The 24,947-nt window shown below is 42.3% G+C and overlaps 1 protein-coding gene across 8 annotated transcripts in view; it reads left to right on the forward strand.

Annotated features, from left to right (window-relative positions):
- The first annotated feature begins 418 nt into the window (after positions 1-418).
- The window catches only part of KL (klotho), a 111,789-nt gene continuing 87,260 nt past the window's right edge, over positions 419-24,947 (forward strand). For all 8 annotated transcript variants that reach the window (XR_014236922.1, XR_014236923.1, XR_014236924.1 and 5 more), the window contains exon 1: positions 419-1,249. Coding sequence is in view for 1 of the 8 variants with exons in the window: in XM_082365311.1 (XP_082221437.1) it covers positions 437-1,249 (813 nt within the window). In the remaining 7 variants the exon portion in view is untranslated. The remainder of the gene's footprint in view (positions 1,250-24,947) is intronic.

A 24,947-nucleotide genomic window follows, 5' to 3' on the forward strand; every position in this document is an offset into this window, starting at 1 on the left:
CGAGGGCATGCAAAGTTCCCGCGCCGAACTCAGGAAAGTTGGGTGGCCGCCTTCCTTCCACCACGCACCCCGGCTCTGCGGCTTCTTCCAGGAGCGCGCGCGGATGCCGAATAGAAGGCGGCGCGCAGGTCACTCATGTCGCGGAAACATCCCCAGCTGCCCCTGGGAGCAGAGAACAGGTGCATTTTCTCCGACGTCCGGGAGCGGCGCCCGTTGCACCTTGCTCGCGGTCGCGCCCCTCGCGCGGACTCCCGCTCGCCCTTTGCGCCCCCGCCCCCCCCCAATTCGGGGCGGGGAGAGGCGCGGGGCCACGGGTAATTATTGCCGGCGGGGCCCGCTGGGGAAGCGGGGGTGGGCGCGCCGGCGTGGGGCGGGCGGCGCGGCGCGGGCATAAAGGGGCGCGGCGCGGCGCCCCGGCGTCCGGCTCCCGCGCAGCATGCCCGCCCACGCCCCGCCGCGCCGCCCGCGTCTGCGGGCGCCACCGCTGCTGCTGCTGCTGCTGGCCCTGGGCGGCCGCCGCCTGCGCGCCGAGCCCGGCGACGGCGCGCAGACCTGGGCCCGCTTCGCGCGCCCTCCGGCCCCGGGTGCCGCGGGGCTCTTCCACGACACCTTCCCCGACGGCTTCCACTGGGCCGTGGGCAGCGCCGCCTACCAGACGGAGGGCGGCTGGCGGCAGCACGGCAAGGGTGCGTCCATCTGGGACACGTTCACCCACCACCCTCCGGCGCCTCCAGGCGACCCCCCGGTAGCCGGCCTGCCGTCGGGCGCCCCGTCGCTGTCCCCGCCCGCCACCGGGGACGTGGCCAGCGACGGCTACAACAATGTCTTCCGCGACACGGAGGGGCTGCGCGAGCTCGGGGTCACCCACTACCGCTTCTCCATCTCGTGGGCGCGGGTGTTCCCCAATGGCAGCGCCGGCGCCCCCAACCGGGAGGGGCTGCGCTACTACCGGCGTCTGCTGGAGCGGCTGCGGGAGCTGGGCGTGCAGCCCGTGGTCACCTTGTACCACTGGGACCTGCCCCAGCGCCTGCAGGACGCCTATGGCGGCTGGGCCAACCGCGCCCTAGCGAACCACTTCAGGGATTACGCCGAGCTCTGCTTCCGCCACTTCGGCGGCCAGGTCAAGTACTGGATCACCATCGACAACCCCTACGTGGTGGCCTGGCACGGCTATGCCACCGGGCGCCTGGCCCCAGGCGTCCAGGGCAGCCCGCGGCTCGGGTACCTGGTGGCGCACAACCTCCTTCTGGTGAGTTTGAGGGGCCAGGCGGAGGGCCCCGCCAGGGAGAGGGCCACTGGAGACGTGAATCTCCGGTTAGATGAGGCTCCATTTGAGCACATCTGTGAGGTTACCTGGGATTCACACCCGGGGAGGAGGCGGGGGGCGGTGGGGGGACGGGGGGCGCTGAGCATCTTGGACTTCCCTGGAAAACGTGGAGTTGGGAATGGGAGGGAAGTCCCCGCAGTGGGAGCGCCTGTGATTGCCCTTTTGGGCCCATCGTCAAAAAGAAATTGGAATCAGTTTCTCCTGTGAGACAAGGGAGCTCCTTTCTCTGAGGGTAGAGGAATTCCTAGAGGTAAGATAGGGAGGACTACGAGCAGCCACGGGGAGCATGAGAAAGGAAACAAGTTTGTTCGGAAGCCACGCAGATAGCATTACTCTCTACTAGAGTTTGTGGAGATGTCATGAGTTCAGTGTTAATCCAATAAGATCTGTCTTGCTTGTAGCACAAGTTCACGCTGTAGCAAATTTGAAGGTATTAAAATCGCATCTACTGCAGAGCAGAGTTCAAACTGTCTTTGGATGTTCTTTCTGTGGCAGGATTGAACACTACATCCACCAGCCTTACTTAATCAGCAGGGGTATGATGACCTCTCATAAAATCTTAAACAAAGCTAGCCATAAAATACAGAAACCACTACAGGGTGATACAGATTGGGTCCTACAACAACTGTATTTGCACGATGCTCTCTCCAATAGGAAGGATTCCTCAGGGATGAGGTTATTAGGCTGACACAATTGATTTTAGCACCCTTGTGCAGAAGGCTTAATAAATTTTGACAGCAGGAAGAATGAATGTGCCATGATAAAGTTGTCCCCCAAATAATTCTCCTTTTTCTCCTTTACTTAGTATTGAAGATTAGGTCTCATCGATTTGAGGGTTCATTTATAATCTCAGTTATTGGTACACTTTGTACAGAATTTTGTATCATGAGAGAATATTTTATGGATATGTGCAAAGATTTTAATAAAACTGTTTAAATGTATAACTTTTGGCACCACATTTTGGTGACTTGTGGGCCTACTGGAAGACCTATTTTTCCTTAAACATCTTTATTGGAGTAGAATTGCTTTACAATGGTGTGTTAGTTGCTACTGTATAACAAAGTGAATCAGCTATACATATACATATATCCCCATATCCCCTCCCTCTTGCGTCTCCCTCCCACCCTCCCTATCCCACCCCTCTAGGTGGTCACAAAGCACCGAACTGATCTCCCTGTGCTATGCGGCTGCTTCCCACTAGCTGTCTATTTTACATTTGGTAGTATATATAAGTCCATGCCACTCTCTCACTTCGTCCCAGCTTACCCTTCCCCCTCCCCGTGTCCTCAAGTCCATTTCTACATCTGTGTCTTTATTCCTGTCCTGCCCCTAGGTTCTTCAGTACCTTTTTTTTTTTTTTAAGATGGAAGACCTATTTTTAAATTTAGAATTAAACCACATATTTTGAACAGAGTCAAGATGAAGACCACTTCTACACACTTTAATTGAAGCCATAGATAATTGAGGCAGAACAGTATTGGGTTATTGAGTTGACTTATTGCTTGGAGCTGCTGGTAATGTTGTAATAATGGCTAATTAGACTGTATGTCAGCTCCACAAAACCTGTTTGGTACCACAGGTCATAAAAGAATGTTGGCTTTGTTTGACAAAAAATTTGTGATTTTAGTGATTCTATATTGATATATATTTTTCATGAAGATACTTTAGAGCAGTGGTAATAAACTTTTTCAGTCTGTCAATCCTTTTAAGGAATCAGAAGACCCTAAATAGCACCTGTTCATGGTTGGTGATAGAAAAACTATGGGAAAAACTGGCCCCTCTTTTAAAGAAAACATAAGCAAATTTCAGTTCGTACCGGAAACAAGAGATATGTGGACCAACTGAAGGACCTAATAGACCATTCCTGCAAAATTACTACTTTAGATTTAAATGACATGAGTTCTATTTTCAGAATGCATGTAATAAACTCTGTATAAATACAAAAGTTATCAATTGTTATAGCCACTTACATGATCATTTCATACATAAGATAAGGAACTGGGGCTGTAGGAGCTTTCTGGTACTCTGGTATTTTATTTTATTTTGATTCTAAGCTACTGATCTTTTTTTTTTTTATTGGAGTACAGTTGCTTTACAATATTGTGTTAGTTTCTACTATACAGCAAAGTGAATCAGCTGTACGTATACATATATCCCCTATTTTTTGGATTTCCTTCTCATTTAGGTCACTGCAGAGCACTGAGTAGAGTTCCCTGTGCTATACTGTAGGTTCTCTTTAGTTATCTATTTTATACATAGTATCAATAGAGAATATATGTCAATCCCGATCTTCCAACTCATCCTACCACCACCCCCTCCCCCTTGGTATCCATATGTTTGTTCTCTATGTCTGTGTCTCTATTTCTGCTTTGTAAATAAGATCTATACCATTTTTTTTCAAATTCCACATGTATTACTCTGGTATTCTAAATAGTCAACATGCTTTTGGTTCTTGTGCCCACTCTTGGCCTTTTGATTAACTTCCCAGTTATATTTTTGTATCCTTACACAAAAACTTGCCAAACACTAACCATCCTTCCAAGAAATGCAGTGGACTTTGTGTTCATAAGAAATTAGTAACAGGGGGACAGTTGGTTTTGCTGATGCTGCAAACATAATTATAGTTGCTGTAAAATATTAATTTTGCTTTCAAATTTCTTTGGTTTGGAATTTAGTCATTCTTGTATCTTATGAAGAAATAAGTTGTCATGATCAAAAATGGTATCTTTCATTATTTAATATGAGATATTTTCATTCTGATTTCAATACTTTTTCTTGGCGTGTGTGTTAGGGAGGGAAGTTTTGACCTTGTTTGAAAAGATAAATCATATTCCCCAGATTTTGGTAATGGAACATTTTGGTAATGGAACATTTCAGCTAGGGCTTAGATATTACTGGTAGGGGTCACTGGGCCCCTAGCTTATTCATTTGCATTTGGGGATATGATGCTTGTGAAGGATAAATCTGGCCAGCACCCCTCCCCTGCCCCATTCTCTGCTTCCACTAATTTACAAGTGGACTAAGGAGACCCCCTGGGGAGACTGGAAATTTGAACACTGCCCCCCCTACCCCGGAGGACAGGAGGCAGGCCAGACAAACTGCAGGATGAATAATGAGGTGGGGAGGCTTTGCTCAGAATGGAGTCTTCATGGTTTTTTGCGGGTTTCTGGTACTGAGGTAAACCTTGATAAAAATAGCCTCTGTGTGTGTGTATGTGTGAGAGAGAGACAGAGACAGAGACAGACTGACAGCCAGAACTGAAAGGAGGATTTCCCTGCAGAGCCCTAGGAATCCAGACTGCTTTGCTCATGAGTATAACCCAGGAAGAAGACACACCTCCTCTCTGACTTGAAGAGGGACTGCTCTGCCTTCATAGCTCTTGAAAGATGGTTCTTGATGGCCCCTAAAAAACTAGTGTTAAGGCCTGTAGTTGGGAGTCCAGCTCCAGCGGTGCCTCTGAGTTTTTGTTCTGCCCGTGGGTTTCTGAGAGGACCAGGACCGAGTTGAAGATAAACATGGGCCTCCCAGGGAGTCTTGCAAATGTCTGTAAAGGGAACCTGTGGGAAAAGACAACTTGTTTCACTTAAGGAGGTGGGGCTGGGAGCTATTACTTTGGGCATTTTGTATAGTGCAGACCTGACTGGTATTGAACATCAGTGCTCCTGTCTCAGCTGATCTGTCCACAGCATCTTTCCAGCCACTATTCTCTTTCTTGCTGCACTTCCTCAGCTTGGCTTCCAGAACCCAACTGTCTCTCCCTTCTCCTCTCAGCTCACGGGCGATTCGTTCCCAGTTCCCTTTGCTTATTCCTCTTCATTCTGCCTCTAAATACTGGAGTGCCTTGTACTCCCTCCTGGGACCTCTTCTCTAGATTCGCTCCAAGTGAACTCTTTGAATACTCTATGTCCTGATGACTCCAAATTTTGAGTCTCCAGCCAGAACTTCTGCTCTGAGCTCCAGACTTGGAGCACTTGGAGTGCCTTCTCCACTTTGATGTCAAATAGGCATGTCACATTTAACATCCAAAAACAAATTCCTGTTTTCCCCATCTCCATTATGGCAGCTTTGCTCTTTCAGTTGGTTGGGCCCCAAACCTTAACTTCTTCCTTTCTCTTACATCTTATATTCAATCCATCAACCAATCCTATAGCTCTACCTACCTTCAAAATGTAAACAGAATCCAACCACTTCTTTTATCTATAGCTACAGGTCCAAGCCCCTATCAGATTCTGCCTGCATCACTGGAATAGCCTCCTAGCTGATGTCCTTGCTTCTGCACTTGCCCCTTGCAGTTTGCCATGATGGATATTCTCAAGGATATCATTATGTATGAACAAGATAAAGTCCCTCATTTATTAAAATCCCACTTTTTCTTCGAGAACCAGCTCAGATGCTCCCTTTGGCTCCACACTCGAATGCCATCTCTTCCTCCGATGGAATCCCACAATGCTTCACTCTGATGCCTCCTACCATACTTTTCCTTTTATTTAATCGTTTGCTTCCTTTCACTAGCCAGGTAATTCCTTAAATGAGGAAACCAGGTTCACTTCATCTATCCTAAAATGCCATCTTGCCCTTGGTAGGTGCTCAGTAAGTGGCTTCTGGCTGTTTAACAGCCTGACTCTGCCTTCATAAACTGATGCTCCTAGGATCTGCTCTCTTTGTCAGTCTTACTAGCCACTTTCTTATGGGACAGGGGGTACTAAATCCTAATCAGATAGTAAGATCAGTAAATATAATGGGGCAGAATCTGACATTTTTCAGTAAAAATATAAGGTTCATCATTAAATGTATGACTCCATTGTAAAAATTTCCAAACAACTGAAAACTATCTACAGTCACTATGCAACATTATAAAAAAGTTTTCAGAATGGGAGGTGGGGAAATTCTCCTGGCTGGCTTTAGGAGCATTTATTGGAAGTGGCTTTGTTATCTGGTTGAGTTTTCATTCCCCAAGTAATAGTGGAGGCAATTTATCTACTAGATACATGTTTAAATTCTACATGCTATGTACTTTTGTGAAGCACTTTACCAATTTTCCTCTCATTAAAATGTTTTTGGTACATTGCTGGAATAATCAACTGGGTTGAACGTTCATGTATTTTACAGACTACTGAATTCAATGGTGTGTTTAATCAGAAATGATTAAAATATCTCCTGAAGAGCTTGACTCACTCGTCTTTGAATATCTGATTGAACACAGTGTTTTTTGAAGGTCACAGTCAAGTCCAAGAAAAAAATTTACAAATAGGAAAAGAACTAATAAAATAATTTCAAAATCATAACAATGTTTTACAATGTCAGTTATTTCGAGTTGAAGAAAAGAGGGAAAATACAGACTACTAAGCATTCAAATAATGCCAATATACATTTCTTAAGTGCAAAATGAATGAATGCACAACTGTGTTACCTGAATGTGCAGTTAGTCATGAATTTGGCACACAGAAGTCTTCTGAGTTATCTTAATTTTTCAAACAATATGATTGCTCCAAGCCAGAATTTTAAAATTAATTTGTACAAAAAGTGCTTTTCTTTCAACGAATGTTATCTTTTTAAGGCATAAAGGAAATTTTAGGTGTAGGAAGATAATAAAGTACAAAATAAAATTGGGAGGACAAGAAATAAAGAGTGGGTAAGTAAGAATACATACTGTTACTGAATCCTTCAAGATCCACATCTCAGGAAACTGCAAAGTGATACTTGTAATCTGTACTTAAACAGAGCATATAAAAGGTAGATTATGCTTATCTTGATACATTCTGGGCACAAAGATAATCTAAAGGATCAGTATAGCTCTTCTCCCTTCTACCTTGGGATAAACTCTTATTTATCCTTCAAAGACTTGACTCAAACCCTCCCATTTTGCGATAACAGGCAGAGAGGATCATTTACTCATTTGCGACTCCTTGAGGTCAGAGACTGCATATCATATTTCTTTTTAAATTTTTAGTGCTTATCTCAGTCCTTGGAGCAGAGGAAATATTCGATACAATTTTTAATGAATGAATAAATAATAGATGTAAAATAATTTTACTTCAATATGTTCTTTTTTTCTTCTAAATTGAACACCTACAGTCTGCTTTCTCACCCAGTATCTGGGAAGGAGTTTTAAAAAGTGAGGAAGAACAGGGGAAAAAATTTCTGCCCAGATAGGTGTGTAACCTTTGCACATTTCCAAGGCAAATAATATCCCCATTTTCATCCCGTGGACAGGGGAGGAGGGGAACAGGGGAAGGGGGAGAACGTGACCTTGTGAGTGCCTGACCTGGAGGCTGCATCATCTCTTCCACTCACCTCCCATTGGCAGGACTCAGTCACGTGGTGTAAGGAGCGTGGCAATTACTGCAGCTGCGTAGCCGTGTGCTCGGCGAATCAGGTGGGAACACGTCATTAAGGACAAGCATTCATCTCTCCGACACCGTCCACCTCTCAAATATATTGTGAGAATTAAAACAAAATCATGTATGTCGACATGTTCTGAAAAACGTAAAGAGCTCTACAAAGGTGAGGTATGAATTTTTATTGTGAATAAAAGCAAGAGTGTTTGAGAAGTGATCCTCTTGAGCTGTTTAGGTGAAAGGAATTAGACGAGTGCTTTAGAAATTGTTGCCTCACTTCTTCATTCAGTGGGATAGAGTCTTTGCAATTATTTCAACAGCATTTGACTAAAGATTTTCAAATCAGTTTTGAGATAATTTATTTTACATAAAACATATTACCAAGTGCCTTTTCTTGATGTTTAAAGGAAATATACTGAAATTTGACTGATATAATTTGATATATTGACTAAAGATAAATATTTAGTGAACTTGCATGGCCCCAGTCTGAGTAGATTTTTTTTATTAATAACATTATTGTTTGAAGTATGGATGCCAGAACATCATCCATGAACCAGTATCATTTATAGTTTGATAAAATACTCAAACTGAAACCAGTACTATACATTAAGTTTAAATATAATGGTGAGAAATTATTATTTCCATGTCTGTAAGTGCACTACTATTTGATAATTAGAATGTTAGAATTAGAAAGCACCAAGGAAATCCCAGGTCAGATATCTTCTCAGGACCAACACCTTGCAGTGGTCCTGGGGTCCTCTAGCTTCTGCTCGACTATTTGCAGCAAGAGGAACCCAGCTCCTCTCAAGTTGCCCACTCGATTTTTATCTTTTATATTGATTGGAAACCTGCCTCTGTATGGGACTCACCCGCGGTTGTCTCTGCCTTCCTAAATCTCAAAGAATAAAACAAATTGCTTTTTGATGAGACAGCTTTTCAAATATCTGAAAAGGCCACTGTGTTCTTCCTAAGTATTTTCTACTTTATTCACACTCATGGCTGCTCCGCCGAGAAGAATTAGAGGGAGCTGGTATTTAGTCAGGGCTCCTTCTTGGGAGACGGCGATGGGGCAGACAGGAATGTGGTTGAATTCTGAGAAAGCAAATGTGACCGTTGAGAGGCCTCTTTATCTTCTGACACTTGAGGAAAAGGTGGGGAGAGAGAGGGAAGAGTTGACCTTTCTATCTCCCCAGGGGGGTGGGTCTTTGAGGAACAGAGCAGAACAGGGCTGTCTGTGGGAGCTGCCTGTGTCCATCGCCCTTACCAAGGGGCTGCGGACGGTGGAGATGACTGAGGACACCTGAAGTAGGAAGGGCGTTCTGGGCTCTGCGTTCTGGGAACCAGCTGTGCAGCCGGGGCCAGGTGCAGCAATGCGCAGTTCACGCCACAGGATCAGTGCGTGGAGGGGCCGAAGCTCGGGTGGGAGAGGAGGGGAAGGACATGAAGCAGGAGAAGTGAGCCCAGACTCTTTGAAGACTTCTCTTAAGATTTGATGTGCAGACCAAATTTCAGCTGCCCCAGATGTTCAGGGCACATTTCTTATTCTGGACACCAAATCCTGTCCCTGCCGTCCAAGACTGCATTCGCGGTTTTGGCTGTTACCTCCCTGCGGACTCGGATTAGTTTGCGGTCAGCTAAAACCTCTCAGGCTTTTAAATTTTTCCCCATGTGAATTGCTGTTAAGCCAGACTTCCCCTGTCATCTCCTTTTGTCACTTATTTTTGAACTTTTAATCGTATTGAATTTCATCCTCAATGTGTAAAGGTGAGAGGAGGATTACCACAGATGGCAGATGCTTCTTAAAAATTGGAAATAACCTAAATATACTAGGGTGATCTGTTAAAGGAATAGCAGTGCACAGGTATAGTGGAATAAATAGTATTCGGCCATTAAAAAGTTAATGTATGGTGATTAAAAAGTTGCACATGGTATGTTATTAAGAGAAAAATGCCATATGATACATTATGCTTCTTATATATCTCTGTTGCGTGAATACGTAGAGAGCACTTTATAGCTCTTTAGCTGTGCTGAGCTCTCTTCAGCCACTGCCCTTTCCCCCAGCTTCTTTCCTGACATGCCCAAGCCTAGATTTGATATCCCTGCTTTCTGCTCCCGTAAAATCCTGTACTGCCCTTCTAATAATACTTCACACATTTTATTGAAATGATTTGTTTGTTTGTCTTTCCCCAAAGACCTCAGCTTTGAAATGCTAGGAGTCATGTTTATCTTGCTTTCCATTTATATCCAGAGCATGAATGAAAGAGTGCACTGGCTCCCCCCACCCCCACCCCCACCCCCTGCCAAAATGTGAAAGGGAAAAAGAAAAATGTAACAGTGGGTTATTTCTGGATAGTGCGATTATGGGTAATTATTTTTCTTTCTGATTATCTGGATTTTCTAATTGTTCTATAAGTAAAATGTAATACTTTTGTGATAGAGAAATCGTAAGTGGTGTTTCTGGGAAAAGATGGCTGAGTGAATTTACCCATCTAATGTTTTTTCCCTCTTGAAACCCCATTAAACTTTAGTAAAGAAACAGTTAAAGCAAAGAAGGGGGGGCGGCAAGGGGAGGGAAGGAGCAAAGGAGGGAAGGGTGAGGGAGAAAGACCCACAGTGATGGAGAGAGTAGAATAGTAACAAAAATTTGGAAGCTGAGAAGCACGTGAGAGAGTATTCCTGACTCAGCGGATCTGAGCAAGCTGACTGCTGAATTGGCTGTGGGAGAAGCCAAGAACCAATCCTATGATTGCAGAATCTTCCAGAGGCTCAGAGAATAGCAAGAGCAGGTACTCTGGAACTGGAGGTGAAGGGAGTGGGTGCTTAAAATGAGAAGAATTGGTTGAAAGCTGTGTAAGAAACAACTAGATTTCTGGGTCTCTTCCCCCAATCCCGCCTGTTGAGCATATGCTGCTTCTCCACTCAAGGAGAAAACTCGAAGTGAACTTTCTGGAGAGTATAAAATGCAAAGTGTCTGGACTGAGGGACATCAGGCACAACTGAGGGCATGAGCAACACACTGAAAATAAGGACTAAGTGAACGTATGCGACAAGTGTGAGACACCCACCCCTTCCCCAGACCGCTCCTCCACCCCGCCCCCAGCTCTACTCGTCCACCAGGCTCTGGGAGTGTTGGCTGTGTGACTTCTACTCTCCAGGGAGGGACTGGAAGTGTCTTCTCCAGGGAGTCTGATGAGCTCATGCGGAAAGACCTAAGATGCTGATCCTAAAGGTTCCACAGCAAATGGCAGAGACAGATCACTCCACAGTGAAGCTCAAAATCAACACGCCCCACCCACATGCTCAGACCTTCCAGTCAGGGTTTTTGTTTCTCGTTCTTAAACGTGAGTAGACAATCAAGAATCAACAGGATCCGAGGAAAGCCTCTAATATGAAAGATTGAGACCCACCTAAATAAAGGGGAAAAAAGCAACTTTCTGGGGCAAAAACTTGGAGGAAACTGAGAATATATAAGGAGGAAAAAAAGCTAAAAGAAAAAAAGAAGACTCAGTCAAAAGATACTACAAACTTCTAGTTATAAAATAAATCATGGGATGTAATGTACAGCATGGTGATTATAGTTAATACTGTACTGTGTGTTTGAAGATTGCTAAGGGAGTAGATCTTGAAAGTTCTCCTCACAAGAAAAAAAAATTGTAACTGTGTGGTGATGAATGTTAACTAGACTTATGGTGGTGATCATTCCATAATATATACAGATATTAAATTATTATGTTGTATACATGAAACTAAAATGATATTATATGTCAATTGTATCTCAATAAAGAAAAATAAATTTTAAGAAACTCAGTAAATTCTTAAAGAGTTAGGAGAATATGTTGCATCTAGAAAATAAGAATAGGATAATACAATAAAATAGGTGGAAAGAACAGTTGGAAATTAAATACATTATAGCAGAAATGAAAATTTTAATAGAAGAATTGGAAAATAAAGGTGATGAAATCTCTCTAAGAACAGGACAAGAAAGAAAGCAAAGAGATGGACAATAGTTGGGAAAAAAAAAAGTAAGAAAATTGGTGGACCAACCAGAGGTCCAGCATTCAAGTAATAGGAGTTCCAGAAAGGGAGGGGTGCAGTAGAGTGTTAGGCCTGGGGCCCCCACTGAACGGTGCTTCTCAGTATTCATGACCTATGTACTTGCCTCCCACATAGACTATGGGCTAGAACAGCGTTCCCCAACCTTTTTGGCACCGGGGACCAGTTTTGTGGAAGACAATTTTTCCATGGACTGGGGGGGCAGGGTGTGGGGGGAATGGTTCAGGTGGTGATGTGAGCGATGGGGAGCGGCAGATGAAGCTTCGCTTGCTTGCCTGCCGCTCACCACCTGCTGTGCAGCCCGGTTCCTAACAGGCTGCAGACCGGTAGCGGTCTGTGGCCCAGGAGTTGGGGACCCCTGGGCTAGAGCACGTGACTTGTTTGTTCAATGGGGCAGTAGCAAGTGTGGTGCAAGCAAAAGCTTGATAACTACATTCGCAGTGGAACTTTTCTTTCTGGATCACTCCCTCCTGAAAGTACAGGAGATAAGGGCCTCTCTATAGGCTACCAATGAGACCCTCTGTCTCACATATCTCTATAGGGACCCAATACCATATAGCAGGAACCAGTCGATTCCCTTCTCCTTGTAGACACTGGAGTGCCTGAATCATTGTATCTGTAGCAGCATTCCCCTCTACCAGGACATTTTCCCAGGTTACTGCTGGTGAAATATTTAGCAATTGGGGCACCATCTTGTGCCAGGGGACTATCTGCCCCCTAAATATCACCCAGAATGGCATTCTCTTTGCCTTCCAGGAAGTGAAGCCTCAATTGTGTTTGGTCTTCTGAGAAGCAAATGTCAAGACAGCATTAGATGTGCAGGACATTTATTGAGGGGAAACAACTGTGAAGTATAAAGGGGATGGAGCTGGAGAAGGCAGATGAGCCTTTAGACCATGATGCATGTCTGACACCTGTGAAAGAGAGTGGGCAGGAAGGCGGATGGGATAGGAAGAGTCTCAGATGTCAGTACAGGTCTAAGAAAGATCCAGCCAGGCCAGCGAGGAGTTCTTGAGCCAACATTTCCATTGGACGGGGCCATGGCTTGTAGGAATGGGTCTGCCTTAGTACCCCTGCTATATTCAGTCATAAGGGAGTATCCCATGAGAAGCATGGCCTCAGGGCCAATGTAATGAAGGGGCCAAAGGGGAAGCAACTGGTGCAAATAGTCAATTATGCTCCTCACAGCAGGAGAACTGAGTGGCACATTTTCACGGCTACCACAAAGACCAGTGAGTTACGGCATTCAGAAGAAAGGAACAAAAATTTTTTCCAACCAGAATTTATGTATCTACACTATTAGTCATTCATGAGGGTAGAATAATGAGATTTCAAGACATTCAAAGTCTCAAAAAATACGTCTTCCGTGAGTGCTTTATCGGGAGGTTATTGGAAGATACACTCCGTGTAATGTGATGTAGACATAGGATATTCAAAACAGTAGGTCTAACCCAGGAGCATGATGATGAATTGTAGACCCAAGAAATCAACTGTGCAGCAGAGCTAAGAGCAACCAGTCCAGAAGAGGAGAAGATTCCAGAAGTGTGTCTCCAAGAAAATATTGGAGGCTGATGTGACCTTGCAGAAGTTTGTGCTGAGAGGCTATTGGAAAAGTGTGGGAAGAATTAGCCACAGGTACAAAGAAAATCGAGGAAGTAAAAAAGCAATGCAATTATTAACTTCAAGGAAAACAAAAATAAGAAAGGAAACTTAGTCTTAATTATCATATTAGAATACCCAGCTGTGAGTAATAGTCCTGTTGGCAGAGTAATGTCAGTACTGAATATTAGTTATTCAAACCAGAACCTGATGTATAACGAAATTGCCTGTGTGAGGGAGCTAAATCCTCATCTACCGTAACAGGAAGTCAGTGGATCATGTCTAAAGTAGGGAAGTGTGGAAACTGTAGATTTCAAAAGAAAAAGTCATAAAAGTCAAAGATGGTTACCTCTGGGGAGAAAAGGGGGACAGTGGCAGTGGGGAGTAGGGTGGGAAACTGTGGTTGCTGTTTTAAGTTGCATAAAAATTTAAAAAAGAAATAATTTTACCATTGCTTTAAAATTTAATTTTGCTAGTTATAGTACATATTTGCAGCATTTCAGCCTGGAGAATTCTTTTTTTTTTTTTTGAAATTCACGTTCTTTTATTTATTTATTTATGACTGTGTTGAGTCTTCGTTTCTGTGCGAGGGCTTTCTCTAGTTGCAGCAAGTGGGGACCACTCTTCATCGCGGTGCGCGGGCCTCTCACCATCGCGGCCTCTCTTGTTGCGGAGCACAGGCTCCAGACGCGCAGGCTCAGTAATTGTGGCTCACGGGCCCAGTTGCTCCGTGGCATGTGGGGTCTTCCCAGACCAGGGCTCGAACCCGTGTCCCCTGCATTGGCAGGCAGATTCTCAACCACTGCGCCACCAGGGAAGCCCGAGAATTCTTTTTGAATCAAGCTTTGAAGCATTTCCCAATTTTCAAATTAATGCCATTTGAGTTTTCATTCTTTCGATGATAAAAATGTTGAAAAGAAATAGGGCCATGAGTAAACCCTGTAGGGTATTGTTGGTCGCCTTCTCCCAAGTGGACCTTTCCCATTAATTATGTTTCAAACATCTATCAGTGTTTGATTCTTAATAAGAAACCAGTACATTTTGTTTAATCAATAAACACTCTTAAAATATGGTCCTTCGAGCATTAATTATTCATACAGCAACAGTACTGTCTTGTATATGTCCTACTTTTCTTCTTCTTGACCCCAAGAATATTCCAAGAAGATCTGGCAATTGTCAAAATTATTACGTAGAGTCTATTGTGTTCCCAGATAAGCTATACAAAACCATAAAAAAATTATTTGGGGGCTAGTTTGGCACTTATTTTATGAATCCATGTTGCCTCCTCATTATCTTGTCTTCCTCAGTACTGATGTCTTTTTTATTAAGCCATTTCGTAGTATCGCTCATGGGTCTATTTCTGAAATGCATATTTTCTTCCCTTTTAAAATTAAGAACATTTTCATTCTTCAGGCACCTTATATTCTATGATCCCTCTAAGTACCTGATAACTGTTCTATGATCATAACTGCAAATCCTTTTGGTGGGTCCCTCTTGGAGATGAACTTGGAATGGCATGTAGTCTCCTGGAGTGATTTCCTCCTGCAGTGATTAGGAATCCAAGTCTAGAATGTAGTCTGAGGATAGATACAATAAAAGGGCAAGCGGCAACAGAATCAAATATGCTGGTGACAGTAGTTAAAAGCATGCCGCAGGATAGATAAAGACAATCTGAGAAAGACCTGGAAGATAAGAGCAGAACTGGTGGTCTTCAGGAGACCCAACAGGGGTAGAGGACTAAAGAAGTCAGAGAATTGAAATGACGAGTCTGTGACCTCAGAATGCAATGTTGACTTTCAAATCAACTTTATTATGTTGGGGGTAATAAACTGATTTTAGAAATATATGTCTTTTATACAAATAAACTCAATCACTCAAATATCATTGAGTGCTTGTACCTGTTGTGCAGGTCATGTACTGTATACAGCTTGTAATCCTGGATTTTATTTCATATAGATACAGTTCTGTTGAGGAAGCTCAGAGTGGCACGTGGGTTGATATCTTGAAAAATTCATGACCTGCTGGGTGACCTGCTGCAAAGTCTAATGCCTAACAGGGGCAAACAGGCTGTTTCACCTGAGTGAAGTGGGCCAGTAGGAGAAGTTGTGGCCCTGGATGAGCATGTGCCCCAAGTAATTCTCTGTCAGGAGGGATGAGGTATGGTCCTGCCAGATTCTCTGATTTTAAAAGAAGCTAGAAGCTCAGAATTTTGAGTGAAATTTCCTGAATTTTAAAGATTATCTCAAAAAAAATTTTTTAAGCCTGACAAAGGCCAAACAAATCTCCATGGATTTTGAGTTTATAGCCCCCGACCTATAGCATCTGGCTCATCTGAAGCCCTGACAGGAGCGTGACTCCACACCCTCCAGTGTGCCTCGTCCATCACTATCTGCCTGAGGCTCTAGACGGGGGCTGTGGCCTCCCACTGAAGTGGTGAAATTTCCCCAAATTGAATGGTTGTGTATGTTGAAGAATGTGGATTTTTGAGCATGTTCAGATTGGGTAGTGCCAGGGATTAGATCCTGCAATATTAAATAAATAATGGATACTCACTTAAACTTATGTTATTCGATGACATCAATAGGTCTTTGTCAGATCATTAGACAATCTACTTAATCGCAGAGAATGCTCACAGCCTACCATATTCCCAGGCCTGAGACTGGAGGCTTACTTTCTGGAGTAATTGACAGGCAGGGGAGTGGAACTTTGGGGCTGCATAGAGCAAAGACAGGAGTGAGACACAGGGATGAACACAGGGGCTCAACTGGAATTGTACCTACAAACTTTCCATCACCTCCCAGCAGCCTCATCACTCGAAGCAGATAGCACCTCTCTCTCCTGGTAGGGGAAGGGAGGATATATGGTGCCTTTGAATGGCACCAAAGTAGGGATCTCACCCACTGATGTTGGGGGCTGCTCCCCTAATGAAGTGACTGACTTCCTGGCAAATCAGCATAGCTTGCTCCCTATAAATTGTCCCCATGCCTATAATTTTGACTAGTTTTTAAGTACTTTTCTCTTAAATATGAATGGACAGCCAGGCATCAAAAGGTATTTGAGGAAAGTGTTCACCATGAAACAGTGAGAATAAAATAAATACACAGAAAAGCAAACCATGAAAAACACATTATGCAGGAAATTAAATACACACAAACTGAAAAAAGAACAAATCAGAGAATATTTAAAAATTCTTGAACATCAACAATGTAACTGTTGAAATAAAATGTTTAGTAAAAAGATTGAAAGATACAGGAAAAGAAGTGCCCCCAAAGTAGTACAAAATGACAAAGAAATGGAAATATTAAAGAAAGGGGAAAAAGATTTAAAAGATGAAACACAAAAGTCCAACATCAAACTTAATAAGAATTCAGAAAGAGAATAAGGAAATGGAGAGCAGGAAATTATTAAAGAAATAATATAAGAAAATCCTCCAGAACTGAGGAACACAAGCCTTTAGCTTTAAAGATCCTTCTGAATTCCTAGCACAATGAATGCACAGTTATGTAGGGATTTAGAAAGCTTACCTTCTGGTATGGTACTGGCACAAAAACAGAAATATAGGTCAATGGAACAGGATAGAAAGCCCAGAGATAAACCCACGCACATACAGTCACCTTATCTTTGGTAAAGGAGGCAAGAATATACAATGGAGAAAAGGCAGCCTCTTCAATAAGTGGTGCTGGGAAAAATGGACAGCTACATGTAAAAGGATGAAATTAGAACACTCCTTAACACCATACACAAAAATAAGCTCAAAATGGATTAAAGACTTAAATGTAAGGCCAGACACTATAAAACTCTTAGAGGAAAACATAGGCAGAACAGTCTATGACATAAATCACAGCAAGATCCTTTTAGACCCACCTCCTAGAGAAATGGAAATAAAAACAAAAATAAACAAATGGGACCTAATGAAACTTAAAAGCTTTTTGCACAGCAAAGGAAACCATAAACAAGATGAAAGGACAACCCTCAGAATGGGAGAAAATATTTGCCAACGAAGCAACTGACAAAGGATTAATCTCCAAAATACACAAGCAGCTCATGCAGCTCAATATCAAAAAAACAAAACAACCCAATCCAAAAATGGGCAGAAGACTTAAATAGCCATTTCTCCAGAGAAGATATACAGATTGCCAACAAACACATGAAAGGAGGCTCAACATCACTAATCATTAGAGAAATGCAAATCAAAACTACAATGAGGTATCACCTCACACCGGTCAGAATGGATGTTATCAGAAAATCTACAAACAATAAATGCAGGAGAGGGTGTGGAGAAAAGGGAACCCTCTTGCACTGTTGGTGGGAATGTAAATTGATAAAGCCACTATGGAGAACAGTATGGAGGTTCCTTAAAAAACTAAAAATAGAACTACCATATGACCCAGCAATCCCACTCCTGGGCATACACCCTGAGAAAACCATAATTCAAAAAGAGACATGTACCACCATGTTCATTGCAGCACTATTTACAATAGCCAGGACATGGAAGCAACCTAAGTGTCCATCGACAGATGAATGGATGAAGAAGATGTGGCACATAGATACAATGGAATATTACTCAGCCATAAAAAGAAACAAAATTGAGTTATTTGTAGTGAGGTGGATGGACCTAGAGACTATCATACAGAGTGAAGTAAGTCAGAAAGAGAAAAACAAAGACCGTATGCTAACACATATACAGGGAATCTAAAATAAAAATGGTTCTGATGAACCTAGGGGCAGAACAGGAATAAAGACACAGACGTAGAGAATGGACTTGAGGACACAGGGAGGGGGAAGGGTAAGCTGGGACGAAGTAAGAGAGTAGCACTGACATATATACACAACCAAATGTAAAATAGATAGTGGGAAGCAGCCGCATAGCACAGGGAGATCAGCTCAGGTGCTTTGTGACCACCTAGACGGGTGGGATAGGGAGAGGGTGGGAGGGAGACGCAAGAGGGAAGGGATATGGGTATAGATGTATACATATAGCTGATTCACTTTGTTATACAGCAGAAACTAACACACCATTGTGAAGCAATTATACTCTAATAAAGATGTTAAAAAAAAAAAGAAATATTACCTTCTGTGTAATCTTTCCTAAGAAGCTAATGGAAGGCATGTGCCAACGAAATTACAGAGTTAATAAACGGGGAGAAAATAGATGTAGAAAAGTATGGCTATAATCCATAAGAAATAAAGAAAAATTCTAGGATGAGAGCAGTTCTAGACAGAATCTAGTCCAGATGAAACCAGGAGGATGGAAGATTCTAGCAGAGAATGGAGAGCTCTAAGTAAAAAAGTAGACTCAATAGAATAGAGGGTAGTGAATATGATGGAGAATCACAAAAACATTAAAACACATAGGAAATATTACACAAGTTTAATAGTGAGGTGATTATTCAAGGGAAAATAAAAAGCTGTACAAAAAAAAAGGAGAAATATTATAGTGTCCTGTTTGGCTCTGCAGTGAACAATATTTATATGAGAACCTCGATGCGACTGTGGTTAATGATTTGAATAAGAACAGACATTTGGGAGAGTGAGGCAAGAAATTTGAGGGGTGTTAGAGAGCTAACTCTTCATTATGTTGAATTATTAAATGTTGGAAGAAGCATATTATTTAGAAATATGGTAGTAATTACTGGCAGAAACAGCTAGAAGTTAAGTGTAGTTGTCTGCAGGGAGCAGAAGTGGGAGTTTGAGAGGGGCTGGGGAAGATGCTTACCATTTTTCATAAGCCTTTGATTTTAAACTACATTAATGAGTTTATTTAATTAACAATAATTTTGAAAAAGCCTGTACCACTGAATAATGCTTTAAAGTTTCTGAAATGCTTTTGTGTATTTTGGGGGGCAGATAAAATAGTTGAGAGGCTCAGATTTTAGGGATCTAAACTGCCAAGGGATCAAACTGGGATCAGAACCCAGGTTTTCCAGCAATCCTACCACTGGGCATACACCCGGAGAAAACCATAATTCAAAAAGACATATGCACCCCAATGTTCATTGCAGCACTATTTACAATAGCCAGGACATGGAAGCAACCTAAGTGTCCATCGACAGATGAATAGATAAAGAAGATGTGGTACATATATATACAAAGGAATATTACTCAGCCATAAAAAGAAACAAAACTGAGTTATTTGTAGTGAGGTGGATGGACCTAGAGACTGTCATACAGAGTGAAGTAAGTCAGAAAGAGAAAAGCAAATATTGTATATTAACGCATTTATGGGGAATCTAGAAAAATAGTACAGATGAACCTATTTCCAGGGCAGGAATAGACGTAGATGTAGAGAACGGACATGTGGACACAGTGGGGGAAGGGGAGGGTGGGATGAATTGGGAGATCGGGACTGACATATATACACTACTATGTATAAAACATAACTAATGAGAACCTGCTGTATAGTACAGGGAACTCTACTCAGTGCTCTGTGGTGACCTAAATGGGAAGGAAATCCAAAAAAGAGGGGATATATGTATACGTATAGCTGATTCACTTCACTGTACAGCAGAAACCAACACAATATTGTAAAGCAACTCTACTCCAATTAAAAAAAAAAAGAGCCCAGCTTTTCTGAACCCCTGGTTGCAGTGCTCACTGCCTTACTGCATGCTGTCTCCAGCCTACAGTTTTCATCTGCGTGTGTGCTGCTGAATGTATAGACCAAGGGTAGGTTCCCTCCTTGTCACATCAGCGCTCAGAAATGGAGGTGTCACCAGTGTCTTTAACCCTCATTAATATCTAGAGACTCACCACTGCTAATTAAAACACACACTAACCCATAGACACCTGTTCTACTTACTATCGCTGTGCAATATGCCCAAACTTACTGACTTTAAAAAAACATTTTATTTTGCTTACATGTTGTGGGTCAGAATTAGGGGAGGGCTCATCTAGCCAGTTTTCCTGTGGGCTACATGTCACTTAAGCTTCGACTGGGCTGGGCATCCAGGATGGCTCATGCATGATTGGCAGTTGGTGCTGGCTGTTGACCAGATGTCCCTGAGCCCCACCAACACAGTGGTCTCAGGTTAGTCAGACCTCTTATGCGGCAGCTGGCTTCCCCCAGCAAGCATCCCAAGAGAACTAGGAGGAAGCGGTGTTGACTTTTGATTTAGCCTTGATGTCATGGAGTGTCACTTCTGCCAGAGCAGTCACAACCCCCAGACTCAGGGAAGGGGACAAAGACCCCCACCCAGTAGGGGGGCCGGCGAGCAAGGTCACACAGCTGAGGGCCATGGGGGATGTGCCACCCTTGGAAAATACATTTCAGCACAGCATCTCATGCTTTCTAGCTCACAGTGGTCTGCTGGAAATGCCTTTTTCCATCTCCCCAGGACCTACACACCTGGTTTAGAAACTTTCTCCTCCATGAAGACTTCTGTGATTTCCCTCAACAAGAAGGAATTTTTCTTTTCTCTGAATTCCCATTGTATATTTTTAAAAAATCCTTCTTATGACACTCACTTTCAATCTCATGTCATCATCATTTTGTGTACCTGGGCTGTGATCTCTGCATATTCCCTGCATAATAACTTGCCCGTTGTGTAAATATTTGCTTGGTGAAATAATGATTCCATGATAACTCAAATAATAGTCATGAAAAAGGCGCATTTCAATTCAGAGCTCTCATTTTTTTTCTTCTACACGATTCTCATTTCTGAAAAATGAAAGAAACCAAACAATCTTTCATGAGGAGTTACAGCAGAAACCGTGTGTGGATGTTTCCTGGTGTTTATTGCTACTCTGTGAGAAATAAAGAAGATGGGGGAATGAAAACCACGTCATTCACAATTTGATTAAAAAGCTTTTCTTTTTTTCTTTTCCTTTCATGTTTAAGCCCTGCAGTTTTGAATTTTCCCTTTTGTCATAGAGGAAGACAGATCAAGCAGCTATGATTCCAGCTCCCCGTTCTGGAAACACCCTCACAGCTGTTTAATACATTTGGCCTCAACTCAACCCCCTGTCCCCTCACTCACTGCCTTTCAGCCACAGGAAGGGCTTGCTGTTGTGCCTTGGGGCCCTTTTTTCTGGTTCTTCTCTCTGCCTGGAATGTTCTCCCCACCCCACCGTACCCCCAGATCCACAGCTCCCTCACCTCCTTTAAGCCTATGCTCAGAAGCCACGTTCTCAAACGAGGCACATCCTGAATACCCCATTTAAAATGCTTCTCCCAGCACCCCAGACTTAGTGGGAGTAGAGGACCCCTTCCTGGCTCAAGAAGCACTTTCTGGGGTCCTGGAGGAGAGAGGAGTTCACCGAGTTCATAGGTACTGCAGATGAAATGTGTGAACACGAATTTCTTGGGTTTGGTTTTTAGCTTCAGAATAGAAGACCCTAGAAGAGCAATTAAAAAACAAAACAAACACACAGCCTTTGGCATAATAGTGGCTATTGAAAAGGCAGTCTTCGATTCCTTATGCAACCCCCAGACAGAAGCTCATTCTTTGGATTTAGTAGTTGCTCAACACTGCAGGGCCAAGAGGCTTATGCGTGTTAATTAACACCCTTGATGAACATTTGTAAATGAATCCCACCAAAGCCCAAGCAGACCAGCTTTTTTTGTGGTAAAGAATAATCTTTTGGGATTATTTAAGATCACAAAAGGAGACTGTAAGGAAAAATTTTCCTAGACTTGGAAATGGGGCAGAAGGATTACTGACGTCCTTCTGAGCAGCCTGCCTGGGTTAATCCTGTTCTCTGATTCTGACTCTCTGTGGGTGCAGAAGGGAGTGTGTCTTTGTTAGATCTGTTGTTTACTGTGGATCAGGGTATTTTAAGTTCTATAAGGGTAGATGTTAATGGAAATGATTCTTGCCTAATAGGAGCACATATGGATTTTGTCCTATGGAGATGGAAAATGAAAAGATTAAAACTACGGCATATTCAATGAAAGGAAAATAAAGACTCCTGTGAGTGCTACCAAAAGCCATGGCATCTCCTCCCCTTGGTACCCAGGACTCCCTTATCTTGTTCCCTTATTTTCACACCACTTACCATCTTTTTAACATGCTTTTTAGTTCACGTTTGTTATGTTTGTTGTTTTTTTTTCTCTCCTCCTGCTGAGATGGAAGTTCCATGAGGGCAGAGGTTTTTGTCTGACTTGTTCACTATTGGATCCCTAAGCGCCAGAACTGGGCCAAGCCTATAGTAGGTGCTCAATAAATACTTGCAGAATGAAAATAGCCCTTAACGTAGATCACTGACTTTCAAACTTTTCTGACCTTGACCCCGACAGTAAGAAAGGCATCTTATGTGTTGACTCATACACAACAATAAGTCTCACAAAACAATACTTACCCTTACGACATGTGGTGCACTCTGAATAGAATTAGTTCTATTTTATTTCCATTTTCAAATTTTCTGTGGCTGCACATAACTCGATTTCACAGCTAGAATCTGTGGTGTGAAAAACTTTGACTTAAGACCATGTAGAAACTGCTACCACATAAGGCAAATGGGAAAAGTGGGGGAAAGAGGGGCAAGCAGATTACTTTCTATTATCGACTATTCCATAAAACATATTTCCTACTCCTGTAATCTTATCCTGTCTGACAATGTAGAAGACCTCACACATCCACATGTCACTTTTTCTTTACGTGAAAAGTGTTCTCTCTTGTAAGGGAAATTGAGTTATTTCCAAAGCAAAGAGCTGTGAATGAGCCTGGGAACTGAGAAATGATCTTAAATTCTCAGAGTCAGTCGGTTGGCATCTGCTGTTGATAAGTCAAAGCAGGAGAATTAGGTGAGGAGGCAGAGGTAAACATTTAGAAAGTAAAGGTGACTGTTACGGAAGAAAAACACTTCTCAATTTTGTTGAAATCAGAGTAGCCGTTTCATGAGGGTATTACACAATTACTTTGGTGATTATAGTGATAGATGTTTACTGAAAAGAGCCTGGTTGACTGATGAAACTTAGGATGCTTTGGCTGATCTTGGGAATACATCCTTTATCTGAGTCCTTTGTCTTCTTGTCGCTTTTTCTCATCTAGCCTGATGTCTCCCTACCTGTTCCTTTCTCGACTCTCATTTTGTTGCTATTAGAAAAACAGATGCAAAAACCAGGAATTGGAACCCCTCTGTGTCTCCGATAACGTTGTGATTAATGGACCAGACGGATTCTCGTCACAAGCCAGATATTTTGTTAACAACCTAGCATCAATGATTTGGAAGGATTTTCGTAACAGCATGATTTAGTATTAAATAGAATGATTTAACTGATGTTGATTAGTCCTGTACAGATAAATTAATGAGGCAAGAAACCTAATCTCTGATTTATTGATGTATTTACCAAGAGTGAGTTATGAAATAATTTTTACTTAATTTGAAGAAACTTTTTATTTAAAAACGAACGAGTAAGGCCTTTTATGTAACCTACTTTGGAAAAATCCAGACAAAATGATCATAAGTAACAAAACTCCAGAACTACACCATGATCTTTTTAAAAATCTACCTTGATCTGTATCTTGCCTAGTTGTAAAAGTATTCCTTTGAGTGAGTTCTTATAGAATCTCAAATTTGGTTATATGTGTATTAGGAATTCTGTATTTGCAAATGACCAACCCCAACTAAAAATAGGTTAAAGAGGAAAAGGGACTTTATTAGAAGGACACTGGAGTGGGTCACAGAATTGGGGAAGAGCTCCAATGACTTTGGGAACAGGACTTGGAAATCACCATTCCTTTTGAGGAGGGCAATCTTTCTCTCTCACTACACACATGCGCATGTGAGAGCACTTTCCAGTAATCATCACTTTTGTCCAGGACCTTAATCATACCTACATTTTGGCAGTAGTGTTCCAACTTTCAGCATCCAGCTGTTCATATTTTAATCCATTCTGCAAGAGATGATTTTGATTGTATGATTTTGATCCTCATTGTCTCAGAAGTTTATGCTCACCTGTTATGATGTATTCTATAAAATCCAAATAATTTTGCATTCAGAATTTTTCGTATTCTGGTCCCACACTTTCTATTGTAAACTTATATGCCAAAAGCCACAAAGTATTAAACGCTTTCTCTAATTAGGCTAGTATCATTATTTTCACAACACTGAATACATTCTTATGTCTGTGCCTTTAAGCATAATTTCCATGCTTAGATACTCCATTGCCCTCCCCAAGCACCAGCCGCATTCCACTATGAGGATATTTTAAATGCTTGTTGCCCCTACACCACTTACCCCAAATGTGGCCCAGGCTAGAAAAGAGATCCTAATTGTTTGGCTTAATACATGGATCTTAGAGTTTTGGGGTGAATTCCAGATGATCTGATGAACTACAACTTGGTCAAAAACATTTTGATGGAGAATAATGTAATGAACTGGATCATTTGGTCAAAAATAAATCTCAGTTACTAGACTTTCTGTATGAATAATTTTGTTTTTCTATGAATCTTTTAAGCATTCCTAACTTTTTTTTCCCCAGAAATTATGAGGCTAAAATGTAAGAAACTGTTCTTCCATGTTTGTGAAATTTTGGAGCAACTGAAATGTGTGACAATAGGAGATTAGTAAATCAGTAAGTAATTGTTGGATGGTGTGAGATAGAATTAGTTGGAACAATCCATGTCATCCATCTTTGTGCAAAACATGAAAACATAGCTAAACAACCGGGACAGACATCATCAGTTTAG

The sequence above is a fragment of the Balaenoptera borealis genome (genome assembly GCF_965194805.1).
Source record: "Balaenoptera borealis genome assembly, chromosome: 18".
Taxonomy (NCBI): Eukaryota; Metazoa; Chordata; class Mammalia; order Artiodactyla; family Balaenopteridae; genus Balaenoptera; species Balaenoptera borealis.